Raw genomic sequence first — 21546 nt, 5'->3', positions numbered from 1 at the left:
TTCTAAATTTGTTTTATTAATTTAGCATTTATAACTAGGGAATGGCTTTGTTTTTCAAAATATTCAAGCAGAAAACAACCAATGTTACAAAAGCCCCTTTCACACTTAACAGTGATCACAGGAATTGAACGCCAATCAGCCTTTAAACTGGCAAGTGTGAGAGCAAAATCTGCTCAACGCCAGCAGTAGATGACGTCATCTCACGCCGGGGATTGCCAGCCTCGACCCCTAGTACAATCCCCGGAGTCTGCAGATGCTGGCGTTGAAATCAGGTAAATGTGAAACTGGCAATTGCATTGCAGGCACTTCCTATTAAAGGTAGAACAGACCAAACACTAGGGATAAACCTTTGCAAGTGTGAAAGCATTCAGTGACCCAGTTAGGAGTGGTCTAGTGTGAAAGGCCAAAGCCCTATTCCTATCCCGGGATACTGAACGGCCGATTTACTGGGATGCAAGTGTGAAAGGGGCTTCAGTTAACATTAAGAAATTTTTCTGAACCATGAAAAACTGATCTGAAACACCTTCCTGCTTCAAATGGCAATAAAGGTGCATTATCAAAGAAGTGAATGTGCCCCAAACTTGACATTGTATCAATATTTAACAATCATCTCATGTGGCTAGGTGCCTCAATCGCGCAGAATTGAAACATCAAAGGTATTTTATTTTGATATCAAAAGGTCTCATTTTACTCCGAGGAAGAACAGGGAAGTCTCTCCTAGTCATAAGGAGCAAATTAATACACAATGGACTATATGTGCAAAATATCCTCTTGCTACCCAATCTAAACTGCAAGATGTCATTTGAAATGGAAATGCAACCCATGTTCCATATGGATGTTGATTTCTTTCTATTGCATTAGACACAAATATTTTTACACTTTTAAGTTGTTAATAAAAATTAAGCTATTGAATGAAATTTTCTTGCAGAAATAGGAATATCCCTACCAAAAAGAAATTGATAATGGAGCCCTTAAACTATTGGGAATCTGACAAATAATTTGGCTTGAACCATAGATGTCATACATATGGATACCTTACTTTGCATCCCCTGTTTATTCTGTAAGAGTATTTGCATTTGCATCTAATTTCATTCCCATAAATGTCTGTAAAATTTTGAAATTTTTGGCAACTTTCAACAGAATTCAATGACCAATAATGCTCTATAAAGTGTTTTACAATTCGTATCTTGGCCCTCAGTAAAATGTGAAGACAGAAACTCGAGCATTTAATGATCTATCTGAAGGCGGCTACCCTGTAGTGGTAGCGCTGCCGCTGGTGTGGATTGCGGGGAAGTGGAGATGTAGCACTCCCACGGGGGTCCAGCTGCTCAGTCAACTGCCGTCAGCATCTCAAGGGCTTTGAACGGCCCATTGAGGGATCCAATGGTGGTTTTAGTTGAAATCTTGCAACCATGGGTCTGTGGCCAAGATGGTGGCGCCTATTAATCAGCAGGCAGCCTCGAGGGACTGCAGATTCCAGGAAAGTAGAGAACTGGAGCAGGGCACCAGAGGATGGGAAGATCACACACCGTATGAAAGGGGGAAGTGGAGGAGTCAACCCGCAGGGATAGTGACCTCAGCAGCAGACCAGCGAGGGGGCTCTGCAGCTGAGGGAACAGTGGATGTGGCAAGGAACCCACGGAAGCTGTGGATCGCTGCAGACTGCTGGAGATTGGCCTGAACTAGCTGGAGGGGTGCCAGGTATCAGAAAATGGGATGTGAGGAGGTGCTGAGGGCACTGAAAGGTTCCTGACTGTGTTGGAAGTTTGGATTTAGACCTTGAGTCGCCAATGGTTTGGACTGGACTCTGGGTGGCTGTGGGGGTGCTGGAGACAAATCTATGGACACTCAGTGAGTCTGGGGAAAGGTGGGGGGACCTCTCTTTTGCTTCTCTTTCTTGGATTGTGACTGTCTGTAACAGGCATTTAGGCAATTCCTGTCAGTGGCGAATCTGTCTGCCTTGCAGCAGGCAAAAAGAAATTTCATGTAATATGACACTGTTTTATTACTAAGACAATAAATTGAATCTTGAATTTTATATAGCATAATACTTCATAAAGATTTTCCCAACTAAATTCAGTATTTTTTTTCCATATTTAAGAATTCTGAAAACTATGATGTATTTTTGTTGTTCCATTGTCCACTGCAATCCTGAAGTGATGTACTACACAATGGAGCAAGAAGATCACGCCCGCAAATATCTATCCAATAGAGAAAGTCAAAAGTAAAAACAACTGAGATGTACTGTTACAATGAGTTGCTCCAATACCAAACTTAACAACGAAGCACAGGGAAATTAGCAAAGGGCTGGTTTCAGATTGGCAGTCTGTACATCCCATTGCATGTTGCAAAGCACAGGAATCCAAAGGATCAGTGATTGGAAATATGAAAAAGAAGCACCTTTATTAGGGAAGGTTTGCTATTTGACAAAGGCACATCCACTATTATGAGTTACAAGGCACTGGTATCATAGAAGTATTATATCCCATCAAGAATCACCTGATCATCATTTTCTCAAGCCAATGGCAAAATAATTTTGAGCTTTCCCACCTGCAGCTAAAAAATGTTCTGCGTCACTGAGCTCATACTTCAGTCTTCAGCTTTTGTAATAGACTTATCATCTTTCCACATTTTCTCTTGACTGGAGGTGATTTGTTAAATGATTTCAAAATGTTTATGCTATCTTTCAGATAAAATTTAATTGAGAACTAATCAGCCTGCTCAAAAATACATAGGGCTGTAAGTTCTCCTGTCTTGTTCAAAAATCTTTTCAAATCAAAACCTCTGGGGGAAGAAAGATCACTTCTAGTAAGGAAACCTTCATCCAGAAAATATCTACACTTCAACTATGTTAAGGTTGGAATTCAATATGAATACCAGCACACAAATTAATTTCCCTTTTTCTTGATCCCTTCATCAGTGTTACCAATTTCGGGCCTTATGTTAGAAATTTCCTCTGATGCATCAATACTAATTAGACTGTAAAGCATTCATTCAATATCTAACCACTTCACAGCATAAACAAGTGCCTACTTGCAATTGATGCCTTTTACAAATTTGCTTCAATCTAATTAAGAACTGTTATGGTATATGAATGCTAAAGATTGATCTTAATCTACTTTATTTCAATGAAAACAGATCATATTCATATGTACACTAATTTCTAACATAAATCTGTCATGATACAAAATAACAGATATCCCCACATCATTGGGGATTATTTTTCATATAACAACAATTTCTAACAAGTCTGGATCATTTGAAGATGACCAATGTTTTGCTCTGGCTACCTAGTTTGCAAACTTATTTGTCCACAAGTTTCCTGTAGTTCATGGCTGGAAAAAAATGTGACTCTGCAACATACTGGGTACAAGATTGCAATGAATTTTGAATAAAATAAAAAAAAAAAAACACTGGGGTAACGCAGAGGGTCAGGCAGCATCTGGGCAGGGAAGTAGACATTCAATGTTTCAGGTCAAGGCCCTTCAATTGGACTGAAAAGTGGAGGGGATATGGCCAGAATAAAGACATGGGGTAAGAACTGGAAAATGATGGGCAGAACTAGGTCCGGGGGCAGGGGTTCATTGGTTGACGAAGTCAGATGGGGGAAGGCAGGTAGAGACAGAAGTTGGGAGGTGGTAATTTCAAAATCAACAGGCTGCAGATGATGGAAGCTGATAGAAAGATGAAAAGGAACTAATTCAGGGAGGGATGGTGGGCAGATGGGAATATTGAGGGCAATGTGTGAGTGATAGATGGGAGAGGGTAATAAAAACTGGGTAATAGATACTTGGGGTTTGGAAAGAAAGGGGTGCGCGAGAGGACCAGGTTATGTCAGAAGTGGATGAAGAGAAACAAAGGGGGAATGTATGTTTGAAATTGGGAGAATTTAATGCTATCCCATTTTTTATTGTAGATTATCCTGGAAGAATAGAAAGTGCTTCTCTTCTGATTTGCATTTGACCTGATCTTGGCAGTGGATGAGACCAAGGACAGATCGCTCAGTGTGGTAATAGGAAGGGGAATTGAAATGGCAGGTGTAGAGGAGGCCACATTGAGAGGACCAAATGCAATCGACAAAAATGGAGGAGTCACGTGCGTATCCCTGCCCCATCTGGAAGGGCTGCTTAGTTTCTTGTATGGGGGCAAGCTAAGAGGAACAGTTGTTACACCAACAGTTGCAAGGGAAAATGCCTGGGAAGGATGGGTGAGCAAGGGCAAGTAAACCAGTAGTCACAGAGAGAGTGGCCTCTACATAAAGAGGAAGAGGATGGGGAGGACAAGATGTGCCTGTGGGTGGGATCATGTTGTGCCAAAGAATGATATGCTGGAAGCATGGTTGATTGAAAGGCAAGGACCAAGGCAACAATATCTCTGTCCTGTCTGAGGGAGGTGAAGTAAGAGCAACATGCACAAAATGGGGAGGGGGCACATTTTCTGAAAGTTGAAAACACTTCAGATGTCCTTGAGCAAAAAGCCTCATCTCAAGAACAGATGCAGTGGAAACTGGGAAACATAGACAGGGATGACATCCTTACAAGAAACGAGTGGACAGATGTGTACTTGTGGGAGAGTGAATTTGCAACAAATGTCAGTTGATTGTTATTTCCAGGGATGGATTCAGAGATCCAGTAAATGGCTGTTAAAGTTAAGGACAGATCAAGGAATTGAGTCACATCATCAAGGTAATCTTTGGAATAAAAACTTTTTAATGACAAAAAAATGTATTGGAGGCCAGATACTTTAATCTTTACTTTCTTTCACATTGTCCCTTACTATCAGATTATGAAAGGACAAAGTAGAAAGCAAGGGTAATATTAAAAACAAAGGTCCTGTTTCCCTTCATAATTAATAAGGTCCACAAGAACAGGAAAAGGGCTGTTGAAACCATGATCAGATCATGGCTGATCTGAACATCAATTTATCCACCTTTCCCTCATTTTCATTCGACTCCCTCATATAAATCCTCAAATGCTATCTCAAAGAATGACAGATTGAGCATCCTTTTAGGGAAGACCATTCCAGATTAGCAGTATAATCATGTGCAAATACATGTTTTAGTTTCAAATAGTTTACGTGCTCTGAATAGGTCCTCTGGTTCTCAATTCTCTGCCAGATATAGCAAAAATAATCCCCATGATTAACAGCTGGAATTTCACTTTCAACTTTTCCATTTCATGGAAACAAATGTATGCAACACCCTCAATTTATATCAACAAACGCTCCGACTTATTTTGACAAATACCAACATGAGCTGTGATACTTGTATAGTCCAGCACCACAACATTTTTTTGTGTTTCTTTACATTAAAAGCACACTGTTTTTTCTTGTATCCTACTTTTACCTACATCCGTAGCAAATTCTGTGCAATAGTAACAAACTGATTTGTTGAAGAGGTAATAAAAAGTTTCTAAATTAATAATGTTCCAACAAAAATTTAAAACAGAGGACCACAATAAAATTTCCCTTGTAAATATTTGAATGTTAGGAACTTGGTGTTATTCAAACTAATGCACAAGTGTAGAGAAAAAAAAACCTGTGCAGCATCACCATTTCAAGTCAACATTCCAAAGTCAAAACCCACAGAGGACAACAGGCAATAAAAGTTGCACAAAGATTAGGAGAATAATCCAGGATGATCAGAGATTTAATACAAAAGTGTGAAACTTAGATTTCTGGGACAGAGCAAAGCTTTTCACTCATTTCTAAAAGGCCAAAAGATTTCTTGCAAATGAAATTAATATGAAAATAAGTTCTGCCCCAGTTCAACCAGTTTTCCAAATTTAAACAAGAACTTTCATTCCACAGAACTCTTATTTACCCAGTTCATCCCAGAGCTGCCTATATTTGTCAGTCATTGCCGTTCCTTGTTGCCTCCATAGGGAAAGACGGGGGTCAGCCATAAATTGCTCTGTGATTAACGTCAACATTCGAGCACCATTTAAATCCCTCATCTTCAACATCTCCCGCACCTGTTAAATAGACAATTTATTAGAATAAACTTTGTGGGTGTTTTTCACTTGTTCATAAGATATTCAGAGACCAATCACGGATTAACATGGAGGGACTTTCCTGCATTTACTGTTTGGACCAACTGTGCATGAAAATGAAAGCTACATCCCCATCCATAATTAAATTGTTTTAAAATATTATATATACCATGATAAATCTGAACAGGCAGGGGATAGAATGATATAATAACATGCTGGTAGATCGGACAGATTAAATTTGCATTATGGTCAGCACAGACATCATGGGCCAAAGGGCCTGTTGTGTTGATCTGATTTTTTTTGTCCAATTGAACAAGTCGATCCTAAAGTAATGGCTTCTCTATCAGCTTCACCCAGACTCTTCCATCATGGTCATGCTGATTCCCGAGCTAAGGGTATAATTCCACCTACCTTATTTTTATTAGTGGCTATTATTGCGTGCTGTGGTAACATATATTAGTTATAACCCTACACAAACATAATTTAACACTGAAAATGCAATGTGTTGGATTCACAATGAAAGCCCCTCATTAATCAGGAGACTGTGACAATTTACAACCATTTTGGATGCATGCTGGTTTTGCTTTAAAAGTTTGAAGAGGTAATGATTCCAAGACTGTGGCTGCAGTCTCAACACCAAACTGCATTCGAATAGATCAATGCTGCATTGGTGTCACGTAATACTACATTTAGAATGCAACATCCATGAAATTCTTTAACTTTGTTTATTGTAAGGAAGACACAGAGTTGCCACTTTGACAAGTGCCCCTCACAGAAATGAGACCCCAGCGAGGATCAAACTCATGACCCCTGGTTTACAAGACAAGTGCTCTAACCACTGAACTATCAGAGCCTCGAGGTACTTGTTAATTATGTTGTAAAACTCAGACTCTCTTGCTCAAATTTCAAATCCTAAATTGAAATGAGCAATTTTATGATTTTTTTTTGAAGTATGATTACTAACTATTACAGTACAAAGACCATTCAGTCCATTGAGCAATGGCAGTAGAACCTAAATATTGAGCTCTTCTTTCTTTTAACAGTCAATTGTTAATGATAATACTTGAGTTGAGGGACTAAAATTGTGTCCTATTGACAATAGGTACCTTCAAGAAACTGGATAATGTAATTTTTTTAAAAAAAGGGAAGAAGCATGTGCATGCCAGTTAATTTGGTAAAGGATAAAATTACTGCACATTTAGACACAAAACTAATTAGAAACAACAAAGGATGAAAAACAATATCTATACTTCTGAAATCTCAATTTTTTTGGAGAATGCAACAGATATGGTAAATTGAGAAGACCTGAATATAGTACATGTGATCAAAGATAAGATTGCTACAAAATTGTTCGGAAGCAAACTCCGACCGTGTATAGACAAAATGTACTGATGATACCAAAGGCAAAGGAAATAGTGGAGATATTAGCCCCTTTTACACAGCAATATTGTGCCTTTATTGCATCATGCCATTCTGTATAAAAGGCACAAACACAGAATTGGGGGTCATTGTAGTCCCGCCTTTAAGCTGGCAGTTACAGCGTTGAATCAATCAACATCTGCGTAAAAAGGGCAACCATCACATCAGACGTTGAAACTGTTGTGTTATATGTCACATCCCTTTTTCTTCCGGAATGCCTGCATGCTGTGTAAAATGACACACTAGGGCAGCATTATGCTGCCATTGTTTGGTTCAATGTAAAAAAGCAATGCCAGTTTAATGATGGGTCTTTACGGCAGTATTGTGGGATGTCTTGTAGATAGGGCTACTGATGGGGTTGTTGGGGGCAGGGGGAAAGAAAGAGGGAAATGGACTAAAAAGTATTATCTAGAATGTAAATATGGAGTGACATACTTTATTTTAAAGAAACAGCTCAAAGAAATTAAGGTAAGTTGGATATCATGGAAAAGTGGAGGAGATTGGAGTTGAAATTGAATATTAAAACCAGGAAGATAAGACAATGAAGTCTTTACCTCACAAGGCAGAAGATACAAAAAAAAGAAATAAGCCCTTAGTCATGCATTTAGCACTATCTTGCTCTGTGTCAAACTCATAATTATGAATCGAGGAAGCACTGCCCAAATTCACTGGAATGTTACCTGAGGAAACTTGGGTTATAAAGAAACATTTTAAAAACTGGATTTAATTTCAGGATTGTTACAGCATAAACCATCAATTTTTAAGATTATATTAAATAGTTGGATGAAAGGAAAGTATCTTGAAAAGAAATGAGAGATTTTGAACATAAACAGCACCATTTCCATCAACAGCGGGCAAAATAGACCCATTGAGTCGAATGTCCCGATTCAGTGCTGTAACTTGCATGAATGCACCAAATTTGGCTACAATTCTTCCCCTCTCCACCCCTCATCACACCCATGTAAAATAGCTGATCAACAGTCATATACACAAATTAAACATGAAAAATGTCACCCAGCCACAATTCTAGAGAATAGAAGCATCCTGTAGCACATGGTGCTTTGAAAAGAAGGGGGCAGGGTTGGAAAAGAAAAATCAAGTGCGCAATTACTGGAAGCATGTACCATAATACCTGTGAAATAAACACGTTAATAAATCATAACTTTCCTGAATCTCACTTTCATGAACTTCTAATACAACCCCACAATGTTATCCAATGATCAATGTGAATCAGTGTGTCTGCCAGGGGAAGGGAAAATGGAAAAAAACTACTTATTTTACTTTTACCAGATGGAATTTATTGCAGACAAGTGTGAAGTGTTGCACTTTGAAGGATGGACGAACAAAAATACGACATGCATGGTATATGACAGGGCACCGAGTGCAGTGGAACAAACGGATCTGGGAATACGGATACACAATTCCCTGAAAGTGGCATCACAGGTAGACAGAGCTATAAAGAGAGCTTTTGGCACATTGGCCTTCACAAATAAAAGCATTGAGAATGGAAGTTGGGATGTTATGGTAAATTTGTACAGGATATTGGAGAAGCCAAACTTGGAGTATTGTGTGCAGTTTTGGTCACCTAACTTCAGGAAAGATGTCACTAAGATAGAAAGAGAGAAGATTTGCTTGGATGTTGCTGGAACTTGAGCAACTGAGTTACAGGTAAAGGTTAAACAGGTTAGGATTTTATTCCCTGGAGTACAAAAGGATGGGAGATTTGTGAGAGGTATACAAAATTATCTTGGGTATGGACAGAATAAATACAAGTAGGCTTTTCCCACTGAAGTCAGGTGAGATACAAACCAGAGGACATGGGTTAGGGTGAAAGGGGAGAAGTTTAGAGGGAACATTAAGGAGAATTTCTTCATAGTGAGATTATGGAATAAATTGCCAGCTGAAGTGGTGAATGTGGGCTCATTTTAACTTCTCAGAAACATTTGGACAGGCACATGAATGGGAGGGATATGGAATGGGTGCAGATCAGTAGGACTAGGCAGGATAATAGTGCAGCACAGACCAGAAGGGCCTATTTTCTGTGCTATAATATTTCTGTACTTCTACTTGGGATTTTTCTAACTGAGCACTGCTGAGAGATCAGCATTTGGGTAGGTTCAAGGATGACTGGGTGCTAATTCAAATTCTACCATTCCACTGTGACCATCAGCACATTAGCTAAGCATTTCCAATGCTTCAATCTGGGGTGGTGGGGAAATTGGCATGTACTTAATTTCACAAAATGCAAACAAGGAGACATCAAAATGTTATTTTTTCCCATTTATAATACAGCAGCATGGATTTGATTTTAATATTCTTTTCCCTTCAGCAAGTCTACTTTCAAAAGAAACAAAGATTAAATTCAAAATACCTGCAATGTTGGTGGGTAATCAGGTTTCCGAATGGCATTTTACACAGAGATCCCGCAATACTGCTGTAAAGAAGACCCGCCATTAAGCTGGCTTTGGTCGTTTACACTGAACCAAATAACGGCAGCATAATTTTTTAAAAATTTAGACATACTGTACTGTAACAAGCCATTTTGGCCTACAAATCCATGCCGCTGAATTTATACCCCATTAACCTTTGTTTTGATGCTGGGCCAGTGTGTCATTTTATACAGCAATCAGGCATTCCGGGAGCAAAAGAGGTGGGATGTGTAACAACAACGTCAGCGTCTAGTGTGATGGATAACATAGTGTATTTGATGGCATACAAGTCCCACATTTCCCCTTCCCCCCCAAAATAAATGGCTCAAAAATATCCCCCGGGTCTTGTATATGAAGTTGAAATTAGAATGATAACGGTGAGTAAAGCCAACAGTGATCAGTCGCTGCCTGGCTCACTAGCATCACCACTATCTATCATTGGGGGCCGGAGGCAAGCTGTCGGTGGGGAGCAGGGAGGTAGGATCAGTGTGGGGCTACTGGCAGGCAGTCAGGAGACTCTCCTGATGACCCACTGTCAATCTCCACACTGATCCCACCACCCTGGTTCCCCCCCAACAGCCAGCCCCAATACCAATTCCACCACCCTGCACCTCCCGACAGTCCACCACCAACCCCCACTCCAAACAGCTCGCCACTAGCCCCCACTCATCGATTCCACCACCCTGCTCCTCCCTGACATCCTACCACCAGCACCCACACCGATCCCACCACCCCATTTCCCCTCCTCCCTGACAGCCTGCCTCCAGTACCCACACTAATCCTACCACCCCATTCCCACCCTGGGAGAGAACAGGGGAGTGGGACCAGCATGGGGACTGACAGGGGACCAGCGCAGTAGTTTGCTTTTATAAAATGTTTTCTGCTATAGCTAAGCTGCTTTGGTTTTCTCTTGTAAATTACAGCAATATTATTATTAAAAAAATTTTTTCCTGTTGTCCTGGTTGCATGTTTTGTCCAAGTTTTAAATGCTTACTCATATATACACTACCATCGAATATGATACACATCCTTTACCATGCTGACCTTGGGCTACCGGGTCACCCTTTTTACACAGACATCAATTCAGCGCTGTGACTAACCTCTGCTGCTGGCTTAGAGGCAGGACTGCAATGACCCCCACCCCCCCCACCCACAAACATTCAGCGTTCATATCTTTTACACAGAAGGCATAGGGCAAAAAAGGCACAATATTCCTGCATTGAAGTGGCTTAAGAAACAGGGGACATAATTTTGAAAAGTTTCAGTGCAACTACGACATGTTTGAGTGCACTCCTCTGTTGAAACTGTAGATCTATGCTATTCTGCAGTCTTTGAATATTTTGTTAAAAGCAAGAAAGGAAGTTGTTACATATTAAGACATTTGGAAAAAAGTCTGCCATCTTACATTTTGAAATAATGGCAAAAAGTGTCAATAGCTGTTTAAAGAGTACCCCATATGGTTTAAAAATTTTTTTTTAACAATCCCTCATTCTTGTTTCATGTTAGAAACTAAAATCCATTGTACATGTATAGAAATGGAAATACAAGCAACAAAAAGTTTTTATTCATCACAGACTATGAGATAGTTCCCAAGAAAACTCAGCTGGAATTTTTTTTTAAGTCTGCAATTGAACCTTTTAAATGGCTAAGCTGCATTATTTCAGAGAGATGGGGCTGCGCGAGCGAGTTGTGAACGAGAGAAGCAATTAAAATGCAGTGAGAGAGGTAGGTGCTCATTTAAATGTCTCCAATGGCCAATTAGTTGTAGCCAATGAAAATGGAAGCTCAAGTAAGAATGTCCCAGTGTAGAAGTGAGGACTTGGAGGCTGAGGACGTACAACTTGAAAGGTCAGGTAAGATCTTTGCACAGCAATAAAGAGTAGGCAATCTAGATGGCAAATTGGACAATGGAATCCTGCGATGGACAATGTGAGAAATCAAGGTGAGCACGGTTGTCCTTGATAACTACTCCTGCAAGAGGTGCATCCAGCTGCAGTTCCTTCAGACTGTGTTAGGGACCTGGGGCTGGATGAACTCTAGATCATTTGGGAGGGAGATGATTCATAGAAACTACAAGGAGTATATATAGTTTATATGGAGACAGTCACACCCAAAAGGCAAGACGCAGGTAACTGAGTGATTGTTAGGGGAGAGTAGTGGAATAGGCAGTCAGTGTTGAGGATCATTGTGGCCATTCCCCTCAATAATAAGGAAACAGTTTTGGATACTGCTGATGGGGTAGGGGAAGGGGTGGTGGGGGAGGAATTATAATCTACCAGGTCATCGTGGACAGGCCTCCTGCGCAGTCTGGTCATCAGCTAAGAAGGGAAGGGAGGGGAGGAGAGAAGAGGATAAGGCCTCAGATTTGTGGATAATCTCTTCTGGGGAAGGTATGACCTGTATATTTAAAAAAATGGGCTGCCCCTGAACTGGAGAGAGACCAATAACCTGGGAGGGAGGTTTGCTAGGACTGTTGAGATGAGTTTAAACTAGTTTTGAGGGGGGTGGGAACCAGAATGCAAGTGCAGAAAATAGATCAGAAGATGGAAAGGATGATGCAATGTGTTGTGAGTTTGAGAGGAAGGCAAGAGGGGAAGGAGCATATATGTAGCCAGTTGCCTTTAAAATGTGTATTTCAATGCAAGGAGTATTAGGAATAAAGGAGATGAACTTGGATCAGTACATGGAAATATGATGTTGTGACTGTCACAGAGATTTGGCTAATGCAAGGACAGGATTGGCTGAAGCAGGTACTGGGATTTCGATGATTTAAAAGGGATAGAATGGGAGGTAAAGAATAAAAGGAGAGGGTGAGTAGCTTCACTGATCAGGGATAGTATCACAGCTGAAGAAAGGAAGGATGCAGTGGAGGGGGGTCTTTACTGAGTTGATGTGGATGGAAGTCTGAGATGGGAAGGGAGCATCATTGTATTGGAAGCAGTCTATTGGCCCCCAAATAGCCCTCAGGACAGAGGAACATTTAATTAGGCAGATTTTGGAAAGGTGCAAATATAACAATATTGTTGAAATTGGAGATGTCGACTTCACAAATACCTCCATACTGCAAGAAGGATAGATGGGGCAGAATTTGTCATGTGTGTCCAAAGAAGATTCCTTACACAGTATGTGGACCAGCCGACTAGAGAGGCCATACTGGATCTAGTACTGGGGAATGAACCTGGTCAGGTGACAGACCTCTGGATTGTTGGGGGGAGGGGCATTTCTCTGAGCTTTAGCATAGCTATGGACAAGGATAAAAACAGACAAAATGGAAAAGTGTTTAATTCGGGAATGGCTAATTATGATGGGATGATACAGGAACGAGGGAGGGTAAATTGGGAATAGATGTTCTTGGGAGAAAGCACAGAATATGGAGGATGTTCAGGGTACATGGGGTTCTGAATAGCATTGTCCCCCTAAGACAGAGAAAAGATGATAGGAAAAGGGAACTGTAGTTAACAAAACAGGTGAGGCAGTTAGTTAAGAGGAAGCATACATTAGATTTAGGAAGCAAAAAACAGGAAGGGCTCATGATAATTGTATGGTAGCCAGGAAGGAAAAGAAGGGACATAAGGCGGCTCTGGGAAGTAGGATTAAGGAAAACCCAAAGACATTCTATGCATATAAGAAGAACAGAAGGATGACAAGAGTGAAAGTAGAACCACTTAAGGATAAAGGAGGCAATGTGTCTGGAGGTGGAGGAGGTCCAAAATGAATATTTTGCTTCAGTATTCACCAGAGGAAAGGACCTTGATCAAGATAAGGTCAGAATAGAACAAGATTATGTGCAGAACCATATTAGATTAAGAAAGAGGAAGTGCTGGATCTTCGTAAAATCATTAGGATTGATAACTTCCCAGGATAGGTTGCTATGGGTAGAGATAGCTGAGGTATTGGCAATCATTTTTGTCCTCCTTGGCCACAGGCGAGGTGCCGAAGGATTGGAGAATGGAAAATGTAGGCCCCTTTTATTTAAAAAAATGTAATAGGGAGAGTCATAGGAATTACAGGCCATTGAGCCTTAAAACTATTGAAGAGGATTCTTAGGACTTGTGTGTATTTAGAGAAGTCCTGTCTTCTCAGGGATCATCAGCCTGGCTTTGTGAGGGGAAGGTTGTGCCTCACAAGCCTAATTGAGTTTTTTCAGGAGGTAACAAAATAAATTGATGGAGATAGGGCAGAAGATGTGGCTGTATATGGATTTTAGTAAAGCATTTTACAAGGTCTCCCATGGAAGACAGGTTTAGAAAGTCATGAGGCATGAGTCACAGAGCCTTGGCTGTGTCGATTCAGAATTGGCTTGCCTGTAGAAAGCAGAAAGTAGTAGTGGATGGAAAGTATTCTGCCTGGAGGTCAGTGACTAGTGGAGCTCCGCACCAACCAGTTCTGGGACCCCTGCTCTTTGTGATTTTTATAAATGACCTGGACAAAAATATAGAGGGATTGATCAGTAAATTTGCAGATTATACTATGGTTAGAGGTGTTGTGGATAGTGTTGAAGGTTGTCGTAGGTTACAACGGGATATAGGCAAGATGTAGAGCAGTTTGGAAGGTCAAACTTGAAGGCAGAGTACATGGTTAATGGTAGCATACTCAACAGTGTGGAAGAACAGAGGGCCCTTGGGGCCCAAATCCATAGATCTCTCAAGGTGGCTGTGCAGGTTGATAGGATAGAAGGAAGGTTGGCAGAGCTCGGGCTTTTCTCTTTGGAGTGAAGAAGGATGCAACCTGTATTAGTAGAGATTTGCCAGGTTATGAGAGGCATAGATAAGGTAAACAGGCAGCACCTTTTCCCCAGGGCAGGAGTAGCAAACACCAGAGCACATCTGTACCAAATGAAGCTACAAAAGTTTGAGAGAGACATCACGGGTAATTAAAAAAAAAACTGTTGTGGGTGCCTGGAATGCATCACCAGGAGTGGTAGTGGAGGCTGGAACAATAGGAACACTTAAGAGAATCTTAAGACAGGTTTATGTATGAAAGAAAAATAGAAGGTTACAAAGGTAGGGAAGGTTTAGTTTTTATTTGATAGATATATATAAGACCCCACAACATCGTGGACCAAACAAAGTGCTTGTACTGTGTTCGATGTTAAACTCTACCCAAAGATCTGCTTATTGGTATACTTCAAAGAAGTAAAATTTGTTCTTAATATTTCATGTTTTCATGCAATGTTTAATCGCTGATGATGTATTTTGAAATCCAATGATGTAGCACCAAGTCAACTATACACTGAAACCAATAAAAAGGTAACTTTAAAATCAGCAAATTCATAACAAGTATAATCAATGCCTCTATATTGCATAACAGATCTTATAATAATATTTGGTCTGATGTTGATTTCAATACTTCACTTGGTCATTCTGCTACGTGTGTAAATTCTCAATTATCCCACTGGTTTGGGTTTGTAGCACATCAGCTGGAAAATAGAGAGAGGGGTGTAAAATTTCATACCTTTGCAAACAACAAGTTTAGTTGTTTTCCAGATCCATGGTAACCACCCTGAGAGAGGAAGAGTTTAACCTGTTCCTGGACCTGTTCCTCATCCAGGTGCCAACAGTTTTCATCATCTATGCTTGCTCCTGCTGTTGGGTCAGGGGCACCTACATTCATTAAAAAGAATAGTTTCAGTTGTAATTTCAAATTAAGTTTTGTTCTTACATTAAAAGGAGTATTTAAAAATATTGGCATGTGGAGACAGAACTAATCAATCCAATTCTATTGGTTAAACCTCCGAATGCATTTTACCCCAATTTTACAATGTTTCCCAGAGCCAAGATACTCCCAGATGCTTATTTTGATACAAAATGCAAAAATGGAGTAGAACAATACTGCTTCTGAAAAGTTCATATTTCCGAAAAGAACTGCTGGACAGAAACAAGGAAGAAAGGAACTCCAACAATGCTACTATTTTGGAATATTGCCACAGAATCTATTACAAAATGATAGGTCTCAATCTAAGCATGGGTCTTTATTGCTGAACCATAGCTTATAGAAATATGTCCAAAATCAGGATCCGGTTGGAATTTGTTTTGGAATGTTTTTGAAGGATGGATGACGATGAGAATTAGTGATAGAGCAAAAATAATAATAGAAACACAGGAATGGGCGAGAAAAACCCAGCTAAAGAACAAAAGAAAATGACTATCTAATTGTGGAAAATGTAATTACAACTGAAGTAAAACTGAAAGTAAAGCTGAAAGGCAAAAAAGAGAAGAAGCAGCATATAGAAGTGATGCAAAGTCTATTAATTTTACAGACCAGGTCATAGAATCATAAATAAGCACTGAAACGAGGCTTTCAGCTCAGGTCTGCACCAACCATCAATGACCCATTTCCATGAATCATACCCTTATTTGTATTCTCCCTAAGAATTTTATTCTTCACAATCTCCAACTCCCAGCGGATTCTATCACTCATCGACATACTCTACAATGCCAATTAACCCTATTGGCTGAACAAGCCATATTATCACACCAAAGAAATAGAGGCCATCAAGAAAAAAAAACAGGTACATCAAATCCAGAAAAAGAAGAGCAAAATGCTTGGTAAACCCAGCAACAAAAGTTTTCATAACGTAGAATTGCAACCTGGTGAAACTCCCCAGAAAAATGCTCTTCTCAGTTTCACCTATGGGAACATAGGTGAGGGAAGGGCAGATAAAAGGAGCTTAAGTGCATAGCATGATTAGAAATTGGAAAGAAGCTTGAAGAAAGGATGAGAGGGTTTTCTGACCAGATGATGAAAGCAAATCTACAAGTGGTGGTGGGGGGGGGGGAGAGAGAGGCAAGGATGGGGTGAGAGGGTGAGGATGGGGGATAATCCTAGACCTAGCACTTACTTATCCCCCTCACTACTGCTTCCCTATCCTCCTACACCTCTCCATACCCCCCCTCCTATCCAACCCTCAGACCTCATCTCCTTCCACCTCGCTGGTTATCCTCCCACCCTCCTCTTCCTCCCTCTGACTTCCCCATCTCCCTCACATCCCCAACCCCTATCCTCCTGCCTCTGATCTCCCCAACCCTCAACTGACCCCAACACCCTCCACAATACTGATTTCCACTCTGACCCCTGCTTAGTCTATCCCCTCTGACCTTCCTCTCTCTGAGACTGAGTCCTTGGTCCTCAGTAGAGGCCTCACCTTCATCCCCCTCTGCCTGCACCTTAATGAATTCCATGCACGCCGCGATGCCAAATTATTTTTCCTTCATCTCCGAGCGCAACTCAACACCCGCCAACCAATGACCTTTCTCCCACTTCAAGCCTTCCTTTCTTCCTCTTCCTGAACACCTTGTCCTGGCCAGCAGCCCATTTTGGACCTTTTTATTTCCAATTGCCGCCAAGACATCAACTCATTTCAACTTCACTCCCCTCTTGTATTTGTATTCTAATCTTACCTCCTCTGAATGCTCTGTCCTCCACTCTCTCCACAACAATCCCAACATCACCATTAAACCTGCAGATAAGGATGGTGCAATTGTGATCTGGCACACTGACCTCTACCTTGCTGAGGCCGTACGACAGTTCTCAGAAACCTTCTCCTATCTAAACCTCCTATCTACCCCTCTCACAGGACTCCACCACAACACAGCAACCCACTGTCTCCAACACCATCACCTCTGGTCACCTTCCCTCCCACGGTCGCCAACCTCATTGTCTCCCATCCCCGCACTGCTCGTTTTTATCTTCTACCCACGATTCACAAACCCAACCATCTGGGTAGACCCATTGTCTCTGCCTGCTCCTGCCCCACTAAACAAGTTTCATTTTACCTTAACTAACTTTTCTGACCGGTCCAATCCTTCCTCACTTGCATCCGTGACACCTCACATGCTCTCCATCTCTTCAATAACTTCATATTCCATGAACCAGACAGCCTCATCTTCAAGATAGAAATCCAATCCCTTTATACCTCTATCCACCACACAGGTCTGAAAGCACTTTGCCACTTCCTAGACAAGAGGTGCAACCAACCACCCCCCTCCATCTGGCAGAACTTATCCTCACTCTCAATCACTGCTCCTTTAACTCATCCCACTTCTTCCAAATTAAAGGGGTAGCCATGGGTACCCGCAGGGGGCCCAGCTAACTTGCCTGTCTGTTGGCTTTGTGGAGCAATCCATGCAATAAGCCTACACAGGCAAGACCTCCCAACTCTTCCTCCAGTATATTGACAACTACATCGGGGCTACCTTATGCACTCACAATGATCTTGTCAACTTCATCCACTTTACAGCCAACTTCCAACCCAATCTCAAACACACCTGGTCCATATCTGATAGCATTCTCTTTTTCCTGCATCTGTCTCCATCTCAGGAGACATGTTCTCCATTGATATATATATTGCAAATCCTCCACCTCCCACAACTACCTGGACTACACTTCCTCACATTGTCCCCTGCAAGGACTCCATCCCCTTTTCTCAATTTCTGTCTCCACTGCATCTGTTCCCAAGATGAGGTCTACCAGTCCAGATCTTCTGAAATGTCTGTCTTATTCTGCAAACATAGCTTCCCCTTCACCACTATCAATTCAGCCCTCACCCACATCTCCTCCAGTTCCCACTCATCTGCCCTGGCCTCCTTTGCCCCCAGACGCAACAAACATAGAACCACCCCCCCCCCCCACCCTCGCCTACCACCCCACCAGCCTCTGCATTCAACACATTATCTGCTGGAATTTCCAGCACTTACTGCAGGATCCCACCACCAGACACATTTTTCCTTCTTCTCCCCTCTCGGCTTTCCGCAGGCTCCACTCCCTCCATGATTCTGTCATGCACTCATATCACCCCCCCCACCCTGACAGCTTCCCCAGTTCCTGCAGGAAGTGCAATACTTGAGCCCACACCTCCTCCCTCACCATGATCTGGGGCCACAAACAGGTCTTTCAAGTGAAGCAACTTGTATATCCACAGGACTGATTTACTGCATCCAATGCTCCCTGTTGGCTTTCTCTACATCGGAGAGACTGGTTGCAGATTGGGCAATCACTTCGCTGAGCACCTCCTCTCTGTCCGCAACAATAGCGAACTCCTAGTAGCCAAGCATTTCAATTCTGAGTCACACTGCCTGACTCATATGTCTGTCCATGGCCTTGTGTATTATCCCATCCTGACCACCTGTAGATTGGAGGAACACCACCTTATTTTCCGTCTGGGCACCTTCCAGCCAGATGGCATTAACATGACTTTTCTTCCACTAAATCTGCTCGCCTTTTTCCCCCCTCTCCCCAGTTCTCCCTCCCTTCCCCTTACCCACCTATCCCCCTCCCCCTCATTGCTGCTGTCCCCTCCCTCCTTTTCTACCCCCCTCCCCCCCCCCAACTTTTTGTTCGGAGACCTGCCAGCATTCTCTCATACCTTGAAGGGCTCAAGCCTGAAAAGCTGGTTAAGTATTTCTACCTTTGCTACATAAAGGACATTGTTTGAACTGCTGAGCTTTTTCAGCATTTTGTGTTTTTTCTTCATCCACAGGGTCTACAGGTTTTCATGATTTACCACCGTCAGCTCCATACAGGGTTTCAATTAGTGGTTCTCAACATTTTTTCCCCACTCACATACCACCTTAAGTAATCCCTATAGAGCAGTTATGCCATTAAAAAAAGATCGAGAACCACTGCTTTAAACTGCCTGTTAAAGGAGCCAATGGTGTTTTATTTAAAAGTCCTGGGACTGTGGAGTCTGGCCCAAGATGGCGGCACTTATGTACGGCAGTAGCCACAAGTGGTTGCAGATTCTGGGGAAGCAGAGGACTGATGCAAGGCACCAGAAAATGGGGAGAACACCCCCCATTTGAGAAGGGAAAGAAGAGGAAATGATCCACAGGATGGTGACCACGGTGGTGGACCAGCGAGTGGCTCCGAACCTCAAGAACGCACAGGCAGTGGGGTGTTGGTGACTCGAGGCAAGGAACCCATGCAGGCTGTGGGCTGTTGACGACTGTGGTCAAGGGACTCCTACCAGGCTGCAGGATACTGGCTTGAGACTGGCTGAAAGGGTACCAGGTATCACAACTGGGATGCAAGAGGAAGCTGAGGGTGCTGGAGGCTTCCTGATCATGTCAGAGGTTTGTATCTGGAGCTAGAGTTGGTGACGGTTAGGACTGTGGTGTGTGCAGAAGCACTGAAGGTGGATCCATGGACATTCAGATGCTGGGCAATTTCTATTGATCTCAAATCTTTGCCTTAAGGTAGACTAAAGGAAATTTTGTGTAACATCACATTTTCTGTTTTATTGCATGACAATAAAATAATCTTGAAAAAATAATCTGGAATCAAAAAGCAGGCTCATGACAGAAGAAATTTATACCAGGTTAACATGCAGAACTTACCATGTACTTGATTGATTTCAGAGTTCAGGGAGAGGATTTCGTCTGCTAGTTTTTGTGCAGTAGGCAAGACTTCTGTATGATGAACGGTGATCAAATACTGAACAAATTTCTGCAATTGGTCTCTGTTCATTTGAAAAAGTGTCTCTGAAATTGGAAGATGCAACTTGACCTTATCTGGCTTACGAATCCGGTACAGTGAGAGTGCCACAACATGTGCACAATAAAAGATGTCTTTGTTTCCACAGCCACAGGTCACTGAGGTAATTTTGCAACGATCAAAGCTGATAGCAACATTGCAAACAATTTCTGGTTCTGATTGTGTGGCGGGTTCAGTTACTGTACCACTTAAGTGGAAACCTACAAAGGGAAGAGGAAAGCATTCATCAGCAAAGAAGGAAACAAACTTGTAATTTTGCTAAGCGTCTCATCTGCATGCCAAACAATGCAATTACAAAACCACATGGAGATACTCTCATTTCCCTTTTATATTGTGAAAGGCATCAACAATTGGAACACAATCATGAAAGTCAATGAAAAATTACTGCTTTGTAAAAGAGAAGCAAGGAGAGCTAATTACTTCAAACCAAATTTTATCCAAAGCCTCCACATAATTGCAACACTCAATAGCTGTAAATCTGTGGATTTGGTTTCATGTAATGGAATCACTCAAACTCAAAGTTGTGGCTGCACTCACTTCACCCCAGGGTAGAGAAAGCCCCTCAAAGAATATGGACGTTGGGGAGGTGATTTTCGTTTCCCCACTCTTTGGCTAGCATGAGAATATGCCCATGTTTGCCAATTTACTGCCTTGCCCCATGTGAAGCAATTTCACTTTAAAAAGAACAAAGTAATTTCTTAGTATTTTGTTGTGCAATGTGGTTTGGAAGCAAATAGGAATTGCTTAAAAACAAGGATATCGACCCAAAAAACTGCAGTTAATTACAAAAGATTTTCTGTGCAGGGAAAGAACTTTGTTTATACGGTTTAGTGCTGGTGTTCTGTTCTTTTACTTAAAAAAGTGGGAAAAATATATTTGAGGATTGTAATTTTTAAAAATAAAACCAGTAAAGCATTGCACAACTAACTTAAGTATTTTAGATTACTTGGTACAATAACTGAAAAATAGAAGGCTTCAAAAAACTAAAACAATTCAAGCAAGCACAATCAAAATTTGAGGGTAGTTCTCCATCCATGAAACAGTGAAGGTTATGTTAGCAAATGTGAAGGTAAACTGTAGGCTGTATTACACGCAGTCTTCAAAGGATTAAACCAACATCTACTGGAAATATCTTAAATCTACTCTGACATATTAATCTTCTTGGCAATTCTGCAATACAATAGGGACAATTAAAGCAGTTCTTCTGTACCAGAAAG

At 41.5% G+C, this 21546-nt stretch overlaps 1 protein-coding gene across 6 annotated transcripts in view; it reads right to left on the bottom strand.

Moving 5' to 3' along the window:
* LOC138757331 (zinc finger SWIM domain-containing protein 6) overlaps positions 1–21546 on the bottom strand; it is a 238162-nt gene that overhangs the window by 50046 nt on the left and 166570 nt on the right. For all 6 annotated transcript variants that reach the window (XM_069924474.1, XM_069924472.1, XM_069924478.1 and 3 more), the window contains 3 exons: positions 20173–20529; positions 15293–15441; positions 5822–5972 (listed from right to left, as the gene is read on the bottom strand). In XM_069924474.1, coding sequence (XP_069780575.1) covers positions 5822–5972; positions 15293–15441; positions 20173–20529 — 657 coding nt within the window. The remainder of the gene's footprint in view (positions 1–5821; positions 5973–15292; positions 15442–20172; positions 20530–21546) is intronic.

This window comes from Narcine bancroftii, chromosome 3, assembly GCF_036971445.1.
Source record: "Narcine bancroftii isolate sNarBan1 chromosome 3, sNarBan1.hap1, whole genome shotgun sequence".
NCBI lineage: Eukaryota > Metazoa > Chordata > Chondrichthyes > Torpediniformes > Narcinidae > Narcine > Narcine bancroftii.
Note: the sequence above shows the minus strand (reverse complement) of the source record. Positions and strands in the feature narration are given on the sequence as shown.